The 21,672-nt window shown below is 44.5% G+C and overlaps 1 protein-coding gene across 5 annotated transcripts in view; it reads right to left on the minus strand.

The window, feature by feature from the left end:
* NCOA7 (nuclear receptor coactivator 7) overlaps window positions 1–21,672 on the minus strand; it is a 112,744-nt gene that overhangs the window by 42,876 nt on the left and 48,196 nt on the right. For 4 of the 5 annotated variants that reach the window (XM_072141606.1, XM_072141604.1, XM_072141605.1 and 1 more), the window contains exon 4: window positions 4,518–4,597. In XM_072141606.1, the coding sequence (XP_071997707.1) occupies window positions 4,518–4,597 (80 nt within the window). Of the gene's footprint in view, window positions 1–4,517; window positions 4,598–12,007; window positions 12,359–21,672 lie in introns of those variants that run through there. The other variant, XM_072141607.1, reaches the window with a different exon arrangement.

Below are 21,672 nucleotides of genomic sequence, written 5' to 3' on the forward strand. Positions count from 1 at the left end.
ATAGACACACCAGCAAGGCCTGGTGTCAAGGAGGGCAGCAAAGAAGATACTTCTCTCCAGAAAAAACATCAAGGACAGACCGATATTCTGCAAAAGGTACAGGGAGTGGACTGCTGAGATCTGGGGTATAGTCATTTTCTCTGATGAATCCCATTTCCAATAGTTTTGAACATCTGGAAAACAGCTTGTTCGGAGAAGACAAGGTGAGCAATACCACCAGTCTTGTCTCATGCCAACCATTCAGGTGTGGGGTTGCTTCTCAGCCAAGGGAATCGGCTCTCACAGTCTTTCCTAAAAACACATCCATGAATAAAGAATGGTACCAGAATGTCCGCCAAGAGCAACTTCTCCCAACCGTCCAAGAGCAGTTTGGTGATCAACAATGCCTTTTCCAGCATGATGGAGCACCTTGCCATAAAGCAAAGGTGATAACTAAATGGCTCAGGGAACAAAATAGATATTTTGGGTCCATGGCCTGAAAAATTCCCCAGATTTTAATCCCCTTGAGAATTTGTGGTCAATCATCATGAGACGGGTGGACAAACGAAAACCAACAAATTGTGACAAAATGCAAGCATTGATTGTGCAAGAATGGACTGCTATCAGTCAGGATTTGGTCTAGAAGTTGATTGAGAGCTGCCAAGGAGAATTGCAGAGGTCCTGAAGAAGAGTCAACCCTGCAAATATTGACTTGCTGCATTAACTCATTGTAACCGTCAAGAAAAGCTTTTGTTACTCATAATATGATTGCACTTGTATTTCTGTATGTGATAAAAACATCTGACAAACACACATAAAAACCGGAGGGCACCAGATAATGTGAAAATATATTTGTGTCATTCTCAAAACTTTTGGCCATGACTGTATTGACGCAGCCCGGAGGCTTACATAAGAGGGCAAATTGATTACCCACACCCCCTCCCCCCCCATCCCCGATCTGGCACCCCGCATCTATAAAGAGAGCAAAATGGCATGATAGTCCGCCTAAGGACAGTTTGTATGTTTAATATGCCAAAGGGTCACCGTTACCTTGCTATGAGGCCAAGGTCTCAAAAAAATGCCATCATTGTGACTCTCTTCCCTTGGCAGCCAACAAGGCCAGTTTCTGTTATCGCTAGTAGCGACCCTGACCATAGGCCCGGCGTTTCTAGCCATCTTCCCAGATAGAGGAAAACCACTAAAAAATTTTAACCTATAGAAAGACCCCATATTCTAGTCTGATTTTGTATTCCCCCGATAGTTGGCGATTATACACTTATCCAGTGAGATAACATCTCTTTACGTGTCCAATATTGGGTTCTCTGGATCACCACACTAACTGGGCTACTCCCTTCCATATCAGGTAAAATCTCCAAAACACAGATCTGGGGGTTGATACCTAAATTAATCTGAACCACATCAGACAGTAGGCGCATAACACCTCCAAGTAGTCACCCAGCTCATTGCACGCTCAGAGCATGTGTAGCAAGTTGGCATTACCCTGGTTATAGCGAGGACAAGGATGTTGTATGAATAATATATCTAAATAACATCTCAGGGTTCTTCTACACTCTATACAAAAGAAATACAGGCGGTCCCCTACTTAAGAACACTCGACTTACATATGACCCCTTGTTACAATCGGACCTTTGGATATTGGTAATTTATTGTACTTTATCCTTAGGCTACAATAAACAGCTGTAACAGTTATCACAGGTGTCTGTCATGAAGCTTTAGTGTGAGGGTGCGGTCACACGTCGCGTTTAACGCATGCGTTTAAAAACGCATTGCAATAGATGGAGAGTGATTTGCCTAATTAAACAGCTACTAACACCTGTGTTTACAAAACGCAACCGTTAACATCGCGGTTAACGCATGCGTTTTGTAAACACAAGTGTTAAGAGCTGCTTAATTAGGCAAATCACTCTTCAGCTATTCCAATGCATTTTTAAACGCATGCGTTGAACGCGACGTGTGACCGCACCCTTAATATTGATTCTTATGACAATCCAACATATTTAAAATCCAATTGTCACAGAAACCAAAAAAGTTCTGGCTGGGATTACAATGATAAAATATACAGTTCCGACTTACATACAAACTCAACTTAAAAACAAACCTACAGACCCTATCTTGTATGTAACCCGGGGACTGCCTGTAGTTGGCTCTACCATTAGCTCTCACTGAGAGACAACCTAGGTAACAAATCCAGAAATAAACAAGAAAAGTACATTTCGACAAAAGACAACAGGGAAGATTCTGCAGCAGGAAACTTGCAGCAACTGCTACAGGAATCCCAAAATGCCTCCCAAACTGCTGAAGGGCACATATGAACCCACCGCAATAAACTAACATAAGTGCAGGTTTAGAACTCACTGCGGTGTGGGATTTGTGAAAATTGCTCATCTGGAATCCCAAATACTTGACCTAAATGCGAAGTTATAAGGCTGCTTGCAATTGACAACGTGAATCCAGAAGTTGCGATAATGCCTGTGTACAGGTCATTTACAGGCCGTTTTATTCCCTCAAAAAAGCCCTAGGTATATTTATTCTGCTCCTGTCAGCCAGGACACAAGATATTTGACTGTATACGCTCACTACGCTTGAGAATGCCTTTATTGATAAGGCGAAACGTCGCTCTTATGGTGGAATAAATCTTCACTTTTTCCATTGACCTTGGAGTGCTGCTTCATCCTCTTCATTCTTGACTGATATATATGTAATATGTAATAAGAGGGAGAAGGTGCGGCGTGGTCACAAACTCACTGGGAAAGATGGGTGTGGGGGTGGTAGTATGGATGTTAGTATGGAGTGAGGGGGCAGCTAGTTGGGTAACATGTAGAAGGTGGGGTAGAAGGAAGAGTTGCAGGGAGTCTAGTCCTGATCTGATGCACCACAATAAGTTTACCAAGTTGGTGAATAAGGGGGATATCATCACAGGAGTAGTGATGCTGCAGCAAACATGGCCTCTAGCAACCAGGGGACTGTCTGCTCCAGTAAGAAGGGAAATCAGAAGGGGGAAAAAAAATAAATAAATATCTGTCCTTTCTGTAAAAGGGTTACTACTAGGGGTTTCTATTGTACTGGTACCTCAGGGGCATCCCAAATCCAATCTAGTGACAACAAATTTTAGGGCAAATATGTTTATATTTTATTCCGGACAAAGAAAGCACTGCCAGACCCTCCTGACCGCTGTAATTGAGATCGGATGATGCCCTGAAATAGCACTTCATCCGATCTCCCAGAGAAGAGAGCCTCGGCAGGACCTGTGGTGATGTCAGAAGTATGTGACTGATCACATGCTTCATACATCATCACAGGTCTGATGCTGCCTAGAATGGGGACGTGCTGCGCTGGGACAGGGTAAGAAGAAGAGGAGGGGGGAAGGGTTCTGTATGTGTGTAGTACTTCCCAGTGTGTTCCTTATATGTGTATAGTAGAGCTGTGTGTGTATTCATGTGTATAGTACTTCCCAGAGTGTTCCTTAGATTTATATCGTAGAGCTGTGTATGTATTTATGTGTACAGTAGTTCCCACTGTGTTCCTTATTTGTGTATTGCAGAGCTGTGTGTGTATTCATGTGTAGAGTAGTTCCCAGAGTGTTGTTGCAGTGCCCACTGTGTTTAGTAGTGACAGTGTATGCAGCAGTGGTGAGTGTGTTCCTATTTCTGATGTGTATAGCTGATCTGTGTGTGTGAATGTACGGATGTAGCAGGGCTGTGTGTGTAAATGTATGGATGTGGCAGGGCTGTGTGTGCTGTGCTTTAGTGCGACCAACAGGGATATTTTAATTGATTTAAAATAGGTTTTTCCTTTTTTGGAAGCCTAAATCTGGAGTGCGTTTTGTAGTAAGGAGCGTCTTATAGTCCGAAAAATAATTTTTTTTATTGTATTACTTGTGGGGGTTTATAGTACATAATCCTCTAAAAGCCACTTCCAAACTAAATTGTTCACCATAAAAAAAAAAAAAAAAAGTATTTTTCCAAATTGTTAAAAAAAAAAAAATCTGTGAACTTGCTACTAAACCTATAAACAAACATCTGTTAAAAAAATATATATATATTATAATAGTAAATAATTATCTTCCTGTTTCCATATATACATTTTTTTACATTTTGTTTGGATACTAAACTTTGAAAATTGTATCCCCAGTGAATCTGATGATAGATGCCCTATAACCCCCACACAACTGCCAATCGGCTATATCCATCCTATTTGCACATGCCCCATGCAGAAATAACGTTTATAAATGTCATGACAGAGGCAGGCTATATACTGTGTGCAGGGGAGGGAAGAACAGGGCTGGTCAGCTTTATTAGGTACCTCGGCTTATACTGGGGTTGATATAATATATATATATATATATACACACACACACACATACATACATACTTACACACATGTTATCTTGTACGTAACCCAGGGACAGTCTGTATATGTTGGAGGTCAGTCATAGAAAAAGGAAATAAATTTCTCCTATTCTAACATATCAAGCAGCATGTACAGCTTTTGATAAATGATAATGACATATCACTTACTATGTATTCAATGGTTCCCGCAGGTTTTCTCATAACCATTTTTTTCTCTTTCTTCTCATTTTTGTTATTTTGAACTTCTCCTAAAACAAAAAGACATTATACATTTACTTCTGCAAATATTTTCCCTTAAAAATAAAAATATATATCAAAATTGTGAATCGCTGCACCCGGTAACAGTCACATAGAACATCACACCATAACAGAATAATACACCAATATGCAACATAACAAATATATTATAATGCAAGCTTGTCATCTGCTGAATGTCCACTTTTTTTAAAATCAAGAATAAAGTCAGCTCAGCAGTTAACCAGAAAGAGCACTTCATACTTTCATTTACCTACAAGCTTTTTGGAGATTAAATTTTCATTTTCCAGCAGGAATTGGCACCTCTCTCCACTAAAAAGTAGCAATACCTACACTCACCGGCCACTTTATTAGATACACCTGTCCAACTGCTCGTTAACACTTAATTTCTAATCAGCCAATCACATGGCGGCAACTCAGTGCATTTAGGCATGTAGACATGGTCAAGACAATCTCCTGCAGTTCAAACCGAGCATCAGTATGGGGAAGAAAGGTGATTTGAGTGCCTTTGAACGTGGCATGGTTGTTGGTGCCAGATGGGCTGGTCTGAGTATTTCAGAAACTGCTGATCTACTGGGATTTTCATGCACAACCATCTCTAGGGTTTACAGAGAATGGTCCGAAAAAGGAAAAACATCCAGTGAGCGGCAGTTCTGTGGGCGGAAATGCCTTGTTGATGCCAGAGGAGAATGGGCAGACTGGTTCGAGCTGATAGAAAGGCAACAGTGACTCAAATCGCCACCCGTTACAACCAAGGTAGGCAGAAGAGCATCTCTGAATGCGCAGTACGTCGATCTTTGAGGCAGATGGGCTACAGCAGCAGAAGACCACACCGGGTGCCACTCCTTTCAGCTAAGAACAGGAAACTGAGGCTACAATTTGCACAAGCTCATCGAAATTGGACAGTAGAAGATTGGAAAAACGTTGCCTGGTCTGATGAGTCTCGATTTCTGCTGCGACATTCGGATGGTAGGGTCAGAATTTGGCGTCAACAACATGAAAGCATGGATCCATCCTGCCTTGTATCAATGGTTCAGGCTGGTGGTGGTGGTGTCATGGTGTGGGGAATATTTTCTTGGCACTCTTTGGGCCCCTTGTTACCAATTGAGCATCGTTGCAACGCCACAGCCTACCTGAGTATTGTTGCTGACCATGTCCATCCCTTTATGACCACAATGTACCCAACATCTGATGGCTACTTTCAGCAGGATAATGTGCCATGTCATAAAGCTGGAATCATCTCAGACTGGTTTCTTGAACATGACAATGAGGTCACTGTACTCAAATGGCCTCCACAGTCACCAGATCTCAATCCAATAGAGCATCTTTGGGATGTGGTGGAACGGGAGATTCGCATCATGGATGTGCAGCCGACAAATCTGCGGCAACTGTGTGATGCCGTAGCAATTTAAAAAAAAAAAAAAAAGGAGGGGAATTATATCTGAACGGCTGTTTGTAAACAAACTAGAATAGTGAAATTGAAAATATGATACTTTAATTATTACATAGAAATCTCACACTTTAAAATATTTAAAAATACTTAAAAAAGCACATGTGATGTGTGCAACGTACAGGGCATGGACTGATTTTGTGTCTACAGTTCATGCAATGAGCTGCCTATCCCCTAATATGTCTATTGGTGTTGGTGACCTGTGCATGCTGTAAGGTGCAATATGTGCATAAATTGTGTGTCCTTTCTGTTGGGATTACGAATGTAATATGCTCCCCTGTTCAGAACAGCAGCATGGATAGAAAATGGTCGATAAATGATTAAAAGTAGGATAACACCATGTCCAATGGAGAGGGATATGAGCTATTCCCCTCTTTTTCTTTAAATTGCTACAGTACTACATAGGGAATTGTGGCTATTTGAGTCCACATGCATACATCAACTGTGTGATGCCATCATGTCAATATGGACCAAAATCTCTGAGGAATGCTTCCAGCACCTTGTTGAATCTATGCCACGAAGAATTGAGGCAGTTCTGAAGGCAAAAGGGGGTCCAACCCGTTACTAGCATGGTGTACCTAATAAAGTGGCCGGTGAGTGTAGTTTAACCACTTCACATTCACTGACGAATATATATACGTCATAAAAGCAATTAAGGGTGTATGAAGAGGGATCACGGGCTGAGCACTCTTCATACAGACATGCGGTTTGCTGCATATGGCAGCAAACACCTGTCGCCAACACCCACGGTTGGTGCTAACACCAATTGCGGGTGTTAACCCCTTGAATGCCGGCAGCATTTGGTTGCCATGATGGCCTCGGGTCTTTGTCCTGAGGTTGCATGGTTTCTGGAGATTTGTTACAATGAGCCAGTGGCTCGTTGTAATGAAACCTATGTTAAAGCGTCATATACTGCAATACAGTAGTATTACAGTATTTGGTAGGAATGATCATACCATTTAGGGTTAGGAAATATAAATAGTTTTAAAAAATTCAAAATCACCCCCCGTTCCCTAGAACTGATACAAAACTATATAAAAACAGTAAAAACCAAACATGTTAAGTATTGCCGCATCCCAAATCTATCAAAATATACCACAGAACGGAAAATAGTGCTCAGGGATTTTAACAACATTTTACAAAACATAAAAAATCTAATAAAAATGTGATCAAAAGGTTGCATAGTCCACAAATAGTAGCAAGGAAAACATCAGCTCATCTTGCAAAAGACAAAAAAAATGACAACTCACACAGCTCCGTACACCAAAGTATGGAAAAGTTAGCAGACAGAAGATTATTTTTTTCAAACACATTGTATTTTAATACATTTTCACAAATGAAAACAATCAACCCTACGAGTGTACTCACCTTACGACATCCCCCCCCCCAGGAGGTACTCTTCTGTCCAAAGATGTTCTGGCTCCCTCTCTCCGTGCGCTGCTGTTACTTGAGCTTCAGTGAGTGCTGAGGCGGTGCATACACTACGTCATCACACATAAAAAGGGAACCGGACCATGGTTGGACAGAAGAGGACCTCCGGGTGTGGGGGGGCTTTGGGCGTCAGAAGGCGAGTACACTTTTTTTTTTTTTTTTTTTTACTTATAGGCTGGGCAGGGGCTATACTGGGGGCAGGCTAGGCAATGTATTTCCTACCCTCGGCTTATACTCGAGTCAAGTTTTTTTTTTTGTTAAAATTAGGTACCTCGGCTTATACTCAAGTGTATAAGGTAAATTTGGTATCACTGTGATTGTACTGAACCAAATAATAAAGTACCCATCATTTGGAGGGCACAGTGATAGTCGTAAAAACTGAGCACACAAGAAAGAGGGTTTTTTTTTTCACCAATTTCACCATATATGGAATCCCCCCCCCCCCCCCCCCCACCTTCCCTGTACACGACATGGAATAATTAATAACGTCACAGAGGTAAAATTTGTTATGCAAAAAAAAAAAAAAAGCCAGCTCACAGCTCTATACACGAAAAATGGAAAAAGTTATAGATTTTTTGAAGGTGGGAAGTGATTGCTTGATTGGCTAGCAAATTAAACTTCAGTATACAAATGCTGTTTTTAATAGGCGTCAATCAACGCTTCAGTGACTAAACCTAAGCAGGTTTATCAAAAGTGTGTTACCCCTTAATGATCTGGCCCCATTTCATTTTGGGTCTGTATTTTCCACTCGCCTTAAAAACCTCTTTAAAATGCGACGATGTATACAGTATATACATTTTTGGGACGTAGACCAACTTTGCCTATTATTGCCTAAATCAAGTAGTTTTTGGCTATCCTCCTCAGTTTACCTTATTCCTGAAGTACAGTAGAGAGGCTGTTGCTCTCTGCTCACTCCCAGTCCCTCCATCCTAGTCTGTGATTATACACAATTTTCTCTCTCTGCACCTCATACCTTGTCAGACTCCTCTGCAGCCCTCTCCTTATCTTCTGCTCTTGGGGAACTTTGAAGTCATTAACCCTTAGTGCTCACACAGCAAAGACAATACACTTCATTTAACTTATTCAATGCTGGTTTCTATATGCTGCATATTCCTCCATGTGAAAAACTGCCTGGCCAGTCACCACTATAAAGTGTTCATTGCATTTACTTGTAGGAATCTCACTGGAGTTAATGTAAAATCATTTATTAAGAAAACATAAGGCATCATTGAACTTCTGGGCATCTAAGTTTTGACTCAGCTAAAGGGAAGAAACAGGAAGAGGCTAGTCTCTGCCCACTTTGCTGCTGCAGAAAGTTTTTGACAAGAAGCTTCAGAACAGAAAAGGACATACCGTATATACTTGAGTATACAGTCTACAGCCAACCAGCCCCCTGCAGTATACAGCCAACCAGCCCCCAGTTTGTCCAGCACTTAAAAAGTCGGCACGGCTGCTCTTCCGTCTTCTCCGCAATGCTCCGTTCCCCGCGGCTCCTCTTCTGTCTGCTGTAACAGCCGGCAGAGACGTGGCCATGCCTGCTACTGGCTGGCACACACTATGATGCGGCCGCTGATGACGTCATATTATGCGCCGGCCGACAGAGCGCACGGAGACCAGAGGATCGCGGAGAAGACACTAGAAGAGCCATGCCGACAATTTGGTAAAAAATATTATGACAGAGTTACGCTTTACTGTTCTATTTCAGGATTTCAAGGAGGCTTTGTTACAAAATTTTGAATTTAGTAGCCTGGAAATCTTTACAACATGCTATGTACATTAACCTACTACATGTCTATCTACATATAACTTCAGGGTACTACATGCCTATACTTTGTTTCAAGCATATCATGGCTTCCAAAGGCCCTAAGGGCAAAACTACTGGTAAAATTTTACCTTCCCCATTCTAAACATCTTGGTTTAAAATGGTTATACCCTATGTGCAGAATATTACCTCCCAACGTTCCTGGATATGGAGAAAATCACATATTTCAGGCTCTGTCCTAGGTGGTGGGTTTGTACTGGGACAGTAACTATCGGCGTCCTCTGGATGCAATGATAAATGACTGCCCTATTGGGATTCTACGGCTGTCATTAAGGGTACTTCTTCTGACGTGATTCCTTTCTACGACGGTGCGTCTGAAGAAGAGTTTGGGACATCGGGTCAGTATAGTGCCGGTGTCGGGCTGTGATATCACAGCCCAGACCAGGCACTAACACCCGGGATTGGAAAAACTCTAGCATGACCGCGGCGAGTAAGTTCCCCACCGTGGATCGGACTCCCCCGGTGTGTGCTTAACAGGGGATCTGATACCTTCTGTAATAGCCCCGGGTTCCGGAGAGTGACCCACGGCTGCGGGCTTCTTGTTCCGCAGGGTTTCGTCTCCTGGCAGGACCCGTCTGTACGTAACTAAGCATGCTCTGTTACTTAAACTATACAATACAAGTGTATTGAGGTGTAAAGGCTTGAACAAACGATCGGCCTTCCTGATCGCGCGCATTTCGAAAGAAGCGCATATGCGATTGGGCCATGGCACACCACCGTATGCTTTGATTCCGCTGCTTAAGCCCTTAGCGCTCTGCGCCGTAGCTGTACTGCGCAGAGTCCTGCTAATAGCGCTCAGCGCAGTACAGCTACTGCCCAGAGACAATGTCGAGCTCCGATCCCGGGAGTTTAACCCATTAAATGCTGCAGTCAACACGTCTGTGGCATTTAACCTGCCTTCCGCTGTGTTTTTCCCCCGCGCCGTTTTCGGCGGCGGCGATCGCTGCTATGGCATCTCTGGGGTCCGACCCCAGAGATGCCCGAAGGCAGTGCCTTTAAGATGGCGTCTGTGATGTCATCTTAAAGGCACAGTGTCAGCCTATGCATGTGCATAGGCTGACACTGCTAATACTCTGCAATACATAAGTATTGCAGAATATTACCATGGCGGATCAAGTAAAAAATGTAAATTAAAAAAAAAAAAAAAACAACTTTCATTAAAAAATAAGTTTATAAATCACTAAAAATGCCCATAAGCCGCGAAACATATAAAGAGACAAAGAACGCTCGAAAAAAAGTCTAAATCATAACACAAACCCATCCGTAACAATCCGTAGAATAAAACTAAAAACTATTGAAACCATACGATGAACGCTGTAAAAAAAAAAAAAAAAAAAAAAAAAAAAAACTTTAAAAACCCGCCAAAAATTATGATTTTTACCTATTAAATCCCACTAAAAATGCAATAAAAAGTGATCGACATATGTACTCCAGAATGATACTGTTGCAAAGTACAACATGTCCCGCAAAAAAACAAGCCATCAACAAGCTCCGTAGCCAAAAACGTAACAATGTTATGCCACTTGGAAAACGGCGATGCAAAAATGATGGATTTTCCCCCACATTAGGGTTTTATTTGACAAATTTAGTAAAACATAACAAAAAATATTCATGTCTGGCATCCCGTAATCGTATCGACCCATAGAATAAAGATAACATGATTATCGGGCTATACAGTGAACACGAAAAAACAAAAAAAAAAATTAAAAATCCAGTACAGAATTGATGCTTTTCTACTCGTGATTCAAAAAAAAGTTCCTAAACTTTCAACAATAGGGGATAACAACCCCAAAATGGTAAAACTGGAAAAAGCATCTCATCCTGCAAAAAAAATGCCGTCACATGGCCCCAATAACGAAAAGGCGAAAATTTTATAGCCTTCAAAAGGCTATGGAAACACCTGCGATCGGGAACAAGCCGCCGCTGTTTTGCATTAAATTAACGCAAAACACCGGCGGCTCATTCCTGATCGCAGGCGGTTCCATAGAAACGCCGATGCAATCGGGCTGCGGCCTGCCCCGGTAGGCGCGGCTTTGTCTGCGTTTTCAAACTCAGACAAAGCGGTGCGTGTGGCACCGGCCTAAGGGTGATGTCACACATGGCGTTTTTGGGCAGTTTTTAGTTAGTGCGTTTTCAGATAGTAAAAAACGCATGCATTAAAAATGCACCCATTTTTGTCCGCTTTTCCAAATGTGCGCAATTAAAAATACGGATGCGTTTTCAAAAACCACGTGTGGTTTTTAAAACGGATGCGTCTAAAAACTGACCAAAAACGCCATGTGTGGCATCACCCAGATTTGGACGTAAATTTTTTCCTGACTTATTACAGGCTATTGCCTTTACCCCTACGCATACATGAGATTATGTTAAGAGGATAACAACAACAAATAAATACAATATCCAACAATGGGGGGTTGTCCAAATCAGCTGCAAAGCACTGAAGAAACACATGGAAAAATCTTCATGCAGGATAAATACAGTTTCTGATTGTGTAGTATAAGTGTGCTGCAAGATTAAAAAAAAAAAAAGTGCGCTAAAATCAAATGCACTTTACTAAAGTTTTACCTCCCTATTTAAAGAATCAAGAGTGCCAACTAGGACATGCTAAAAAGAACATAAGAGTCCCTGGAAATGACTGAGGTAACAATCCCCCACCCTATACAGTACATGCAGGTGCACCATAACTCCCAGCACACCTACCAATAGCACAGTAGGGAAGCTGGCTGCAGTCTATGGACCAGCAGTAGGACTTATGTGATAAGGGGGCATAGAGGGGGTCAGCGGAAGGACACAGTTCCTGGATGTCTGTGGCTGCAGGTAGCTCCCTAGTCTCTGACAGCTGCTCCTCATCTCCAGGACACTGGGAACAATAGTCAGAGCCATGCATGCACTCCACAGCGAACATGGCGAGCTCGTGCGTCCTCTATGCCGGCAGCTGTGCGCGTAATATGCCGGCTCCCACCATGAGGAGGACGGGACTATTGTGTGATGGCTGCACACCAGCTGGACCCACACATGTGACGGAGATGTTTGCCGGCAACTAGCTCTCCCATCCCCCACAAGACACTTTGGTACTTATACAGGTTTCTTGTGTAAAAGCATTAAACTTAATTTATCCACTACTATATTCATATGTGTATGGAGGGATAACCTGCTGTTTCTTCTGTACCCCCCTAGATAAATTCCTCCCATTAACCCTTGTTAATCCTTGTTCTCATCATGTTTTTTATGCGTTTTTTTATGCATTCCAAAGACTTCAGCTTTGATTACATGTTGGAAGTAACATTGCGTTTTAGCAAATTGAATGGAAAGGCAATTTTACTTCAACACGTGATCAAGGTTGAAGCCTTTGGGCGCGTTCACATGTTGCGTTTTGGTTGCGTTTTCATTGCGTTTGAAATGCATATACAACAGCTGATGTGAGGTAATTTGCCTAATTACATTACCGTTTACGTTTGTAAACGCAATGTTAACGCATGCGTTAACAAAACACATGCGTTAACGCGTTGTTAACGCATGCGTTAACATCGCGTTTACGATGCGTTGTGTAAACGGAAACATTAACAGTGATGTAATTAGGCAAATCACCCCTCCTCAGCTGTTGTATATGCGTTTCAAACGCAATGAAAACGCAGGTCAAAACGCAACGTGTGAACGCGCCCTTTGGAAGGCGTCAATAACGCATCAAAAAAATTTGACGCAAGGCAATGCATCGTGTGAATGCGCCCTGATAGAAGTGGCCAGACGCAGGCCGCAGTGGTATTTAGCAGCATGAACATGACGATTTTGCTGTTTTGGATATAATAAACTTAGTGCTCATTCTGACATGGTGTATCTGTCCGCAAAAATGTGGATGCGTTATATCTGTGTGCGGTTCATTGTGTCCGCATCCATTTTTTTCACATCCAGGTTTGTTTCTTATATACTTCCTGCACTGTCCAGCAGGTTGTTCAGCACAATTTGAGAAAAACTGGACCGCATACAGATGTCACGTGTGTGTCCCCCTTTTTTTTGCTGATTCATTGACTGCCAGTGGTCCACATGTGAGATAAAAAATAGTAGATGTTGCAATGTACATCCTTGAAAAAAAAGGACATGTGAACAGACCCACAGAAATCCAAGGGAGTCTATTTGTAAATTTTTTGTGCCTTTTTGGGAGCATTTGCACTTTTGTTGTGCATACACCTGGCTTTAAGCGTGATGCCACACATGGCGTTTTGAACCCGTTTTTGGTCCGTTTTTAAGCAGTCCGTTTTTAACAGATTTTACGAATTATCTTAATTAAAATTGGTCAAAAACAGATGCGTTTTCAAAAAACGCATGCGTTTAGTTAGTGTGTTTTCAGATTGTGAAAAAACGCATGCGTTTTTGTACGGGCTGCTGACAAAACGGACCAAAACACAGACAAAGCGGTGCGTGTGGCACCAGCCTAAGGTTGAAGACACACGTGGCGTTTTTAGGCCGTTTTTGGGCCGTCTTTAGTTTGTGCGTTTTCAGATTGTAAAAAAGGCATGCATTTTTGACAGGTTTGACCAATTATCTTAATTCAAACTGCTCAAAAACGCATGCGGTTTTTAACGCATGCGTTTTTTACAATCTGAAAACGCACTAACTAAAAACGGCCCAAAAACGGCCTAAAAACGCCACGTGTGTCTTCACCCTAAGGCTGGCGCCACACGTAGCGCTTTGGCTGCGCTTGCAAACGCAGACAAAGTCGGGCCCACCGGGGCGGGCCTCGGCCCGATTGCATCGGCGTTTCTATAGAAACGCCTGCGATCGGGAACGAGCCGTTGGTGTTTCGCGTTAATTTAACGCGAAACACCGCCGGCTCGTTCCCGATCGCAGGTGTTTCCATAGAAACACTGCGGCCCGATTGCATCAGCGTTTCTATTGCGTTAATTTAATGCAAAACACCGGCTGCTTATTCCCAATCGTAGGCGTTTCCATAGAAACGCCAATGCAATCGGGCCACGGCCTGACCCGGTTGTACGGGTGGCACCAGACTAAGGGTGATGCCACACATGGCGTTTTGAAATCGTTTTTGGTCCGTTTTAAGCAGTCCGTTAAAAAAAGCATGCGAAAAAAAACCCATCCGTACAACGGACCAAAAACGGTTTCAAAACGCCATGTTTAGGCATCAGCCTAAGGGCGGGCCGCGGCTTATCGCATTGGAGCTTCTATGGAAACACCTGCGATCGGGAACGAGCCGCCGGTGTTTTGCGTTAATTTAATGCAAAACACCGGCGGCTCATTCCCGATTGCAGGCGTTACCATAGAAACGCAGATGCGATCGGGCCGCGGCCTGCCCTGGTGGGTGCATTTGCAAATGCAGACAAAACGGCACATGTGCCACCACCCCCAGGGGGGTTAACGATCTGAAAACGCACTAAGGATGGAGACACACATGGCGTTTTTAGGCCGTTTTTAGTTAGTGCGTTTTTTGAAAACGCATGCATTTTTGACCAGTTTGAATTAAGATAATTGGTCAAACCTGTCAAAAATGCGTTTTTCAAAAACCCATGCGTTTTTTACGATTTGAACTAAAAACGGCCTAGAAACGCCACGTGTGTCTTCACCCTTAGGCACAAATCAGAGTACAACTGACCCATACTTCCATACATGTTTAAAATGGTGCCCAAAAGTCTCCAAAAAAATATTTGAAAAGAGGCAGAAATACAATAATATATGTGCCCCACTAAGGACCCTCAGGGCGCGTTCACACGTTCCGCTATCGTCGCGTTCATAACGCGACGCTAGCGCACAGTGGGCGGAGCTCGGGCCGATCGCATATGCGTTTCCCGGGAAACGCATGCGATTAATCACACGATCGCATGCGTTTCTCTGGAAACGCATATGTGATCGCCCCAAACTCCGCCCCCTGTGCGCTAGCGTCGCGTTATGAACGCGACGCTAGCAGAACGTGTAAACGCACCCTTAGAAAGTAGAATACAGCGACATTCATTTTAACGGGCAATTTACATGGCTGTAATGGGCAAGCAGATTCAACCTTCTTTTATGTGCAATCAGGGCCGGATTAAGGTTGGTGGGGGCCCCTGGGCGCAAAATCTGGTGGAGGCCCCCACTGTGTGCAGCGTGCATACACGTCTTCCTGCACACTATCCACGCAGTAACACCGCTACATACAGCCGCCTGATCCCCAGTAATACATCTATATACAGCCGCCTCGCCCCCAGTAACACAGCTACATACAGCCGCCTCACCCCCAGTCACTCAGCTACATACAGCCGCCTCACCCCCAGTAACACAGCTACATACAGCCGCCTCGCCCCCAGTAACACAGCTACATACAGCCGCCTCACCCCAGTCACTCAGCTACATACAGCCGCCTCACCCCCAGTAACACAGCTACATACAGCCGCCTCGCCAGTAACACAGCTACATACAGCTGCCTCACCCCCAGTAACACAGCTACATACAGCCGTCTCATCCATATTAACACAGCTACATACAGCCGCCTCATCCGTAGTAACACAGCTACATACAGCCGCCTCATCCGTAGTAACACAGCTACATACAGCCGCTTCATCCGTAGTAACACATCTACATACAGCCGCCTCACCCCCAGTAACACAGCTACATACAGCCGCCTCATCCCCCAGTAACACAGCTAAATACAGACGCAACGCCCCCAGTAACACAGCTACATACAGCCGCCTCACCCCGAGTAACACAGCTACATACAGCCGCATCACCCCCAGTAACACAGCTACATACAGCCGCATCACCCCCAGTAACACAGCTACATACAGCCGCATCACCCCCAGTAACACAGCTACATACAGCCGCATCACCCCCAGTAACACAGCTACATACAGCCGCCTCATCCCCAGTAACACAGCTACATACAGCCGCATCACCCCCAGTAACACAGCTACATACAGCCGCATCACCCCCAGTAACACAGCTACATACAGCCGCCTCGCCCCCAGTAACACAGCTACATTACAGCCGCCTCACCAGTAACACAGCTACATACAGCCGCCTCGCTCACAGTAACACAGCTACATACAGCCGCCTCGCACCCCAGTAACACAGCTACATACGGCCCCCTCACCCCCAGTAACACAGCTACATACAGCCGCCTCACCCCCAGTATTACAGCTACATACAGCCGCCTCATCCCGAGTAACACAGCTACATACAGCCACCTCACCCCCAGTAACACAGCTACATACAGCCGCCTCATCCCCAGTAACACAGCTACATACAGCCACCTCATCCCCAGTAACACCGCTACATACACATGCCTCTCCAGTAACACAGCTACATACAGCCGCCTCACCCCCCAGTAACACAGCTACATACACATGCCTCTCCAGTAACACAGCTACATACAGCCGCCTCATCCCCAGTAACACAGCTACATACAGCCGCCTCACCCCCAGTAACACAGCTACATACAGCCGCCTCATCCCCAGTAACACAGCTACATACAGCCGCCTCATCCCCAGTAACACAGCTACATACAGCCACCTCATCCCCAGTAACACAGCTACATACACATGCCTCTCCAGTAACACAGCTACATACAGCCGCCTCACCCCCAGTAACACAGCTACATACAGCCGCCTCATCCCCAGTAACACAGCTACATACAGCCGCCTCATCCCCAGTAACACAGCTACATACAGCCGCCTCATCCCCAGTAACACAGCTACATACAGCCGTCTCATCCCCAGTAACACAGCTACATACACATGCCTCTCCAGTAACACACCTACATACAGCCGCCTCATCCCCAGTAACACAGCTACATACACATGCCTCTCCAGTAACACACCTACATACAGCTGCCTCGCCCCCAATATACACACATACAGCAAATACACACACATTCAGTATATACAGCATTTTCACAGACATACGGGAAATACACACACATTCAGTATACGGAGCATATACATACATACCATATACACAGCATATAAACATACATCATATATATATATATATATTTATAAATGTGCACATATATATGCTTATACAAATATATGCGTGTATAAAAACAGTAAATGCATATATATACAGTATATACATATATAGACAGTAGATGCATATATACACATATACACAGTATATACATATATAGACAGTAGATGCATATATACACATATACACAGTATATACATATATAGACAGTAGATGCATGTATACACATATACACAGTATATACACATATACACAGTAGATGCATATATACACATATACACAGTATATACAAATATAGACAGTAGATGCATATACACATATACACAGTATATACATATATACACATATACACAGTATATACACATATACACAGTAGATGCATATATACACATATACACAGTATATACATATATAGACAGTAGATGCATATAAACACAGTATATAAATATATAGACAGTAGATGCATATATACACACAGTAGATGCATTTATACACATATACACAGTATATACATCATATATAAATACAGATAAATACAGATAAATACATATGTAGTGTATACTTACCCTTTTAGGATGACTGGCTGTCGGGTCAGGCGGGTCTTCGGCGTGGGGGGGTCGGTCGGTTGCTGGTTTGGACGGGAGAGGGGGGGGTCGCATGTTCAGCCGGGTAGTAGGAGCGGGGGAAGGGGGGGAGAGCGGAGGGCGACCGCTGCTTCTTGTTCCGCCGGGGGGGGAGGAGGAGCGGAGGATGAACGCTTCTTACAGCTGGGGGGGGGGAATATGGTGGATGCTAGCGGAGGATGGCCGCTTGATCCGCCGCTGGAGGGGGGGGGGGTGCGAGGAGCGGAGGACGGGGCGCTTGTTCGGGCGCGGGTGGGGGTTTGGAGTGGAGGAAGGGCGCTTGTTCCGCTGGTGGGAGGGGGGGAGCGGAGGACAGCCGCATTTCTGGGGGGGTTGGGGAGCGGAGGACGGCCACATTTCTAGGTGGGTTGGGGAGCGGAGGGCGACCGCTTGTTCAGGCGGGGGAGGGGGGGTTGCGGAGGGCGGCCGCTTGTTCGGGCTGGGGAGGACGAGCGCGAGCGGGGTTACGAGCGAGCGGGGAGGCCTAACCATGCAGCGAGTTGGGCGGGCAGGGAGGTGGGAACCTGTGCGGGGGGCAGACGCCTCGGCCATGCGGGGAGGCGGTCACCTGTGCCGTGGTCGGGCGGACAGCTCTGGGAGGTGGCGGCAGAGGAGCCATGGCCCAGGGGGGGGGGTGATCTGGTGGGGGCCCCCTGGGGGGGCAAGATGGTGGGGGCCCCGGGGCTCTAGCCCCGGGAGCCCCGCCTATAATCCGGCCCTGTGTGCAATGTTAGAAAACTGGCACAGCCAATGTGTCAGATATTATGGAGCAGCTCACCTTTACATTAACTACACAATGGTTGGTTTTATTTTAATATTAAATATAGAAAAGCAAATATGTATTTAAGACTGTTTACATAGCATTAAGTCTGTACTCTGCACTTTGTAAGATTAGTAATACAAAGATAATAACTAGAGATGAGCGAGCACTAAAATGCTCGGGTGCTCGTTATTCGAGACGAACTTTTCCAGATGCTCGAGTGCTCGTCTCGAATAACGAGCCCCATTGAAGTCAATGGGAGACCCGAGCATTTTTCAAAGGGACCATGGTTCGGGAATAAAATGTGTTATTTAATTGAAAAAGAATGTCTTCTGATAAGTTAGCAGATGTATGCAAACATCTGCAATCTATTCTTCACTGTTCCGCGCGTATATTATCTCCCGACAAGTTATCAGATGTGAAGAACAGTGAAGAATAGAATAAAAACAGTGAACACAGGATCATTTAAGTGAAAAACACAGTGAAAAACACAATGAAGAATAGATTACAGATGTTCGGCACATCTGCTTACTTGTCGGGGTGATACGCTGTCCCGGGATCCGCTCCTCTTCTTCCACTGAAGTCTCCCCGTGCTGCCCGATGTCTCCCCCGTGCTGCCCGATGTCTCCCCCGTGCTGCCCGATGTCTCCCCCGTGCTGCCCGATGTCTCCCCCGTGCTGCCCGATGTCTCCCCCGTGCTGCCCGATGTCTCCCCCGTGCTGCCCGATGTCTCCCCCGTGCTGCCCGATGTCTCCCCCGTGCTGCCCGATGTCTCCCCCGTGCTGTCCGATGTCTCCCCCGTGCTGCCCGATGTCTCCCCCGTGCTGCTTGATGTCTCCGTGCTGCCCGATGTCTCCCCCGTGCTGCCCGATGTCTCCCCCGTGCTGCCCGATGTCTCCCCGTGCTGCTTGATGTCTCCCTGCTGCTTGATGTCTCCCTGCTGCCGTTCCGCGTGTATCTTCCGACAAGTAAGCAGATGTGCCGAACATCTGTAATCTATTCTTCACTGTGTTCTTCACTGTCTTTTTCACTTAAATGATCCTGTGTTCACTGTTTTTATTCTATTCTTCATTGTTCTTCACTGTGTTTTTTTAATTAAATGCTCGATCTCGAGCAGGGGAAATACTCGTCCGAGCAACGAGCCGTTTCGAGTACCTTAATACTCGAACGAGCATCAAGCTCGGACGAGTATACTCGCTCATCTCTAATAATAACATAATAACAGTAGAACAGGATGAAAAAAAAACCTAGCGCTGTATTATAGGGGACTGTGTGTCTAGGTGATAACCCTGAGGGCGCGTTCACACGTTGCGTTTTGGTCGCGTTTTCATTGCGTTTGAAACGCATATACAACAGCTGATGAGAGGTGATTTGCCTAATTACATTACCGTTTACATTAGCAAACGCAATGTTAACGCATGCGTTAACAAAACGCACACGTTAACGCGTTGTTAACGCATGCGTTAACATTGCATTTACGATGCGTTTAGTAAACGGAAATGTTAACAGTGATGTAATTAGGCAAATCACCCCTCCTCAGCTGTTGTATATGCGTTTCAAACGCAATGAAAACGCAGGTCAAAACGCAACGTGTGAACGCGCCCTGAGCTGAAAATCTGATGCATGTGCTGCGACAAGGAAAGGGAAGTGATGAAAAAGCAGCCACAGCTGGGGAGCAGAGTGATATGGATGTAATGTGGGGTGCAGAGTGATATAGATGTAATGTGGGGTGCATGGTGTGTGTGATATGGTGTGATATGGATGTAATGCGGGGGTGCAGGGTGTGTGTGACATGGATGTAATGTGGGGTGCACGAGACATGGATGTAATATGCGGAGCAGAGTGACATGGATGTAATGTGGGGGTGCAGGGTATGTGTGACATGGAGGGATAACTTTTTATGTTTCCAAATCTTCAGAGCCAAGTTCTGATCTGGTAGAAGCCGAAACATCCTCCATATAGAAGAAGAAGAAAGAGAATTCCTCCAACCAGAGACGTCATGTGTGAGCTGCTGGCGTTACAGCTGATATTACACAATGACTCACATTATCCACTCAATACACCACACTGAGCTTGGTTTTGGTTCTGTTTTCATGTATTATATAAGTCTGTGTGTATATACATATTTATGGGGCACATGTATCATTTGTTTTCCTTTGCGACTTTTCAAAGTTGGCTTTACCAACTTACATGCCTTTTTTTTCTTTGTTTCTGATTTTCATTTTTTTTTTATTTTTTGCGACTTTTTAGGTGCATATTTGGAAATAAGCACAAGGTCAGTTGTACTTAGTTTTGCACATAAAAAGTCTCTAATTTGCACCTGAGAAGTCGCAAAAGAAAGAGAACATCTGTCTTGGAAAGATTCATTTAGGAACAAGTCGCAAAAATGCACCTAAAAAGTCCCAATTTTTATAAATAAAACATGGAAAAAAACAAACAGATAAAAATAAAGATACATGTCCCCCTATATATAATATATACACATACATGGCCTTCATGTTTAAAGGGGTTGTCCAGGCTTGTATTCTTTTTCTCTTTAATAGTCGAGTGAGGAGGCTGTAAAAACAAGAAAGCAGTTGTACTTACCCTCTCTGGGGGTGCAAGGCATAGCACCGGCCCAGAGCATCAGACGGGGTAAGTACAACTGCTTTCTTGTTTTGACGCCCCCCCCCCCCCCCCACAGCTTAGACAAACCCTTTAATTATGGAGGGCACTCTATATATTAGTGGATCAGTAGCTTAGGGTTAGTAGGACCTGGTGCAGTTGGCTAAGGCTGGCAGCACACGTGGCATTTTGAACCCATTTTTTGGGACGTTTTTTAAGCAGTCGGTAAAAACAATGGCTACAGCTCACCGGGCATACATGAAGTTACGTTCATGTGAATGTAGCCTTCCACTGGATGATTACAACTATGGCTGTGCTAGAACTTGCAGCATTGATATGTACACAAAACTTTGTATTATGTAACATGACTCATGTATATCTGGGACTTTTATGTTATATGGACAGGCAGGATACAATGTAAATAATCA

This window comes from Engystomops pustulosus, chromosome 3, assembly GCF_040894005.1.
Source record: "Engystomops pustulosus chromosome 3, aEngPut4.maternal, whole genome shotgun sequence".
NCBI classification, from domain to species: domain Eukaryota; kingdom Metazoa; phylum Chordata; class Amphibia; order Anura; family Leptodactylidae; genus Engystomops; species Engystomops pustulosus.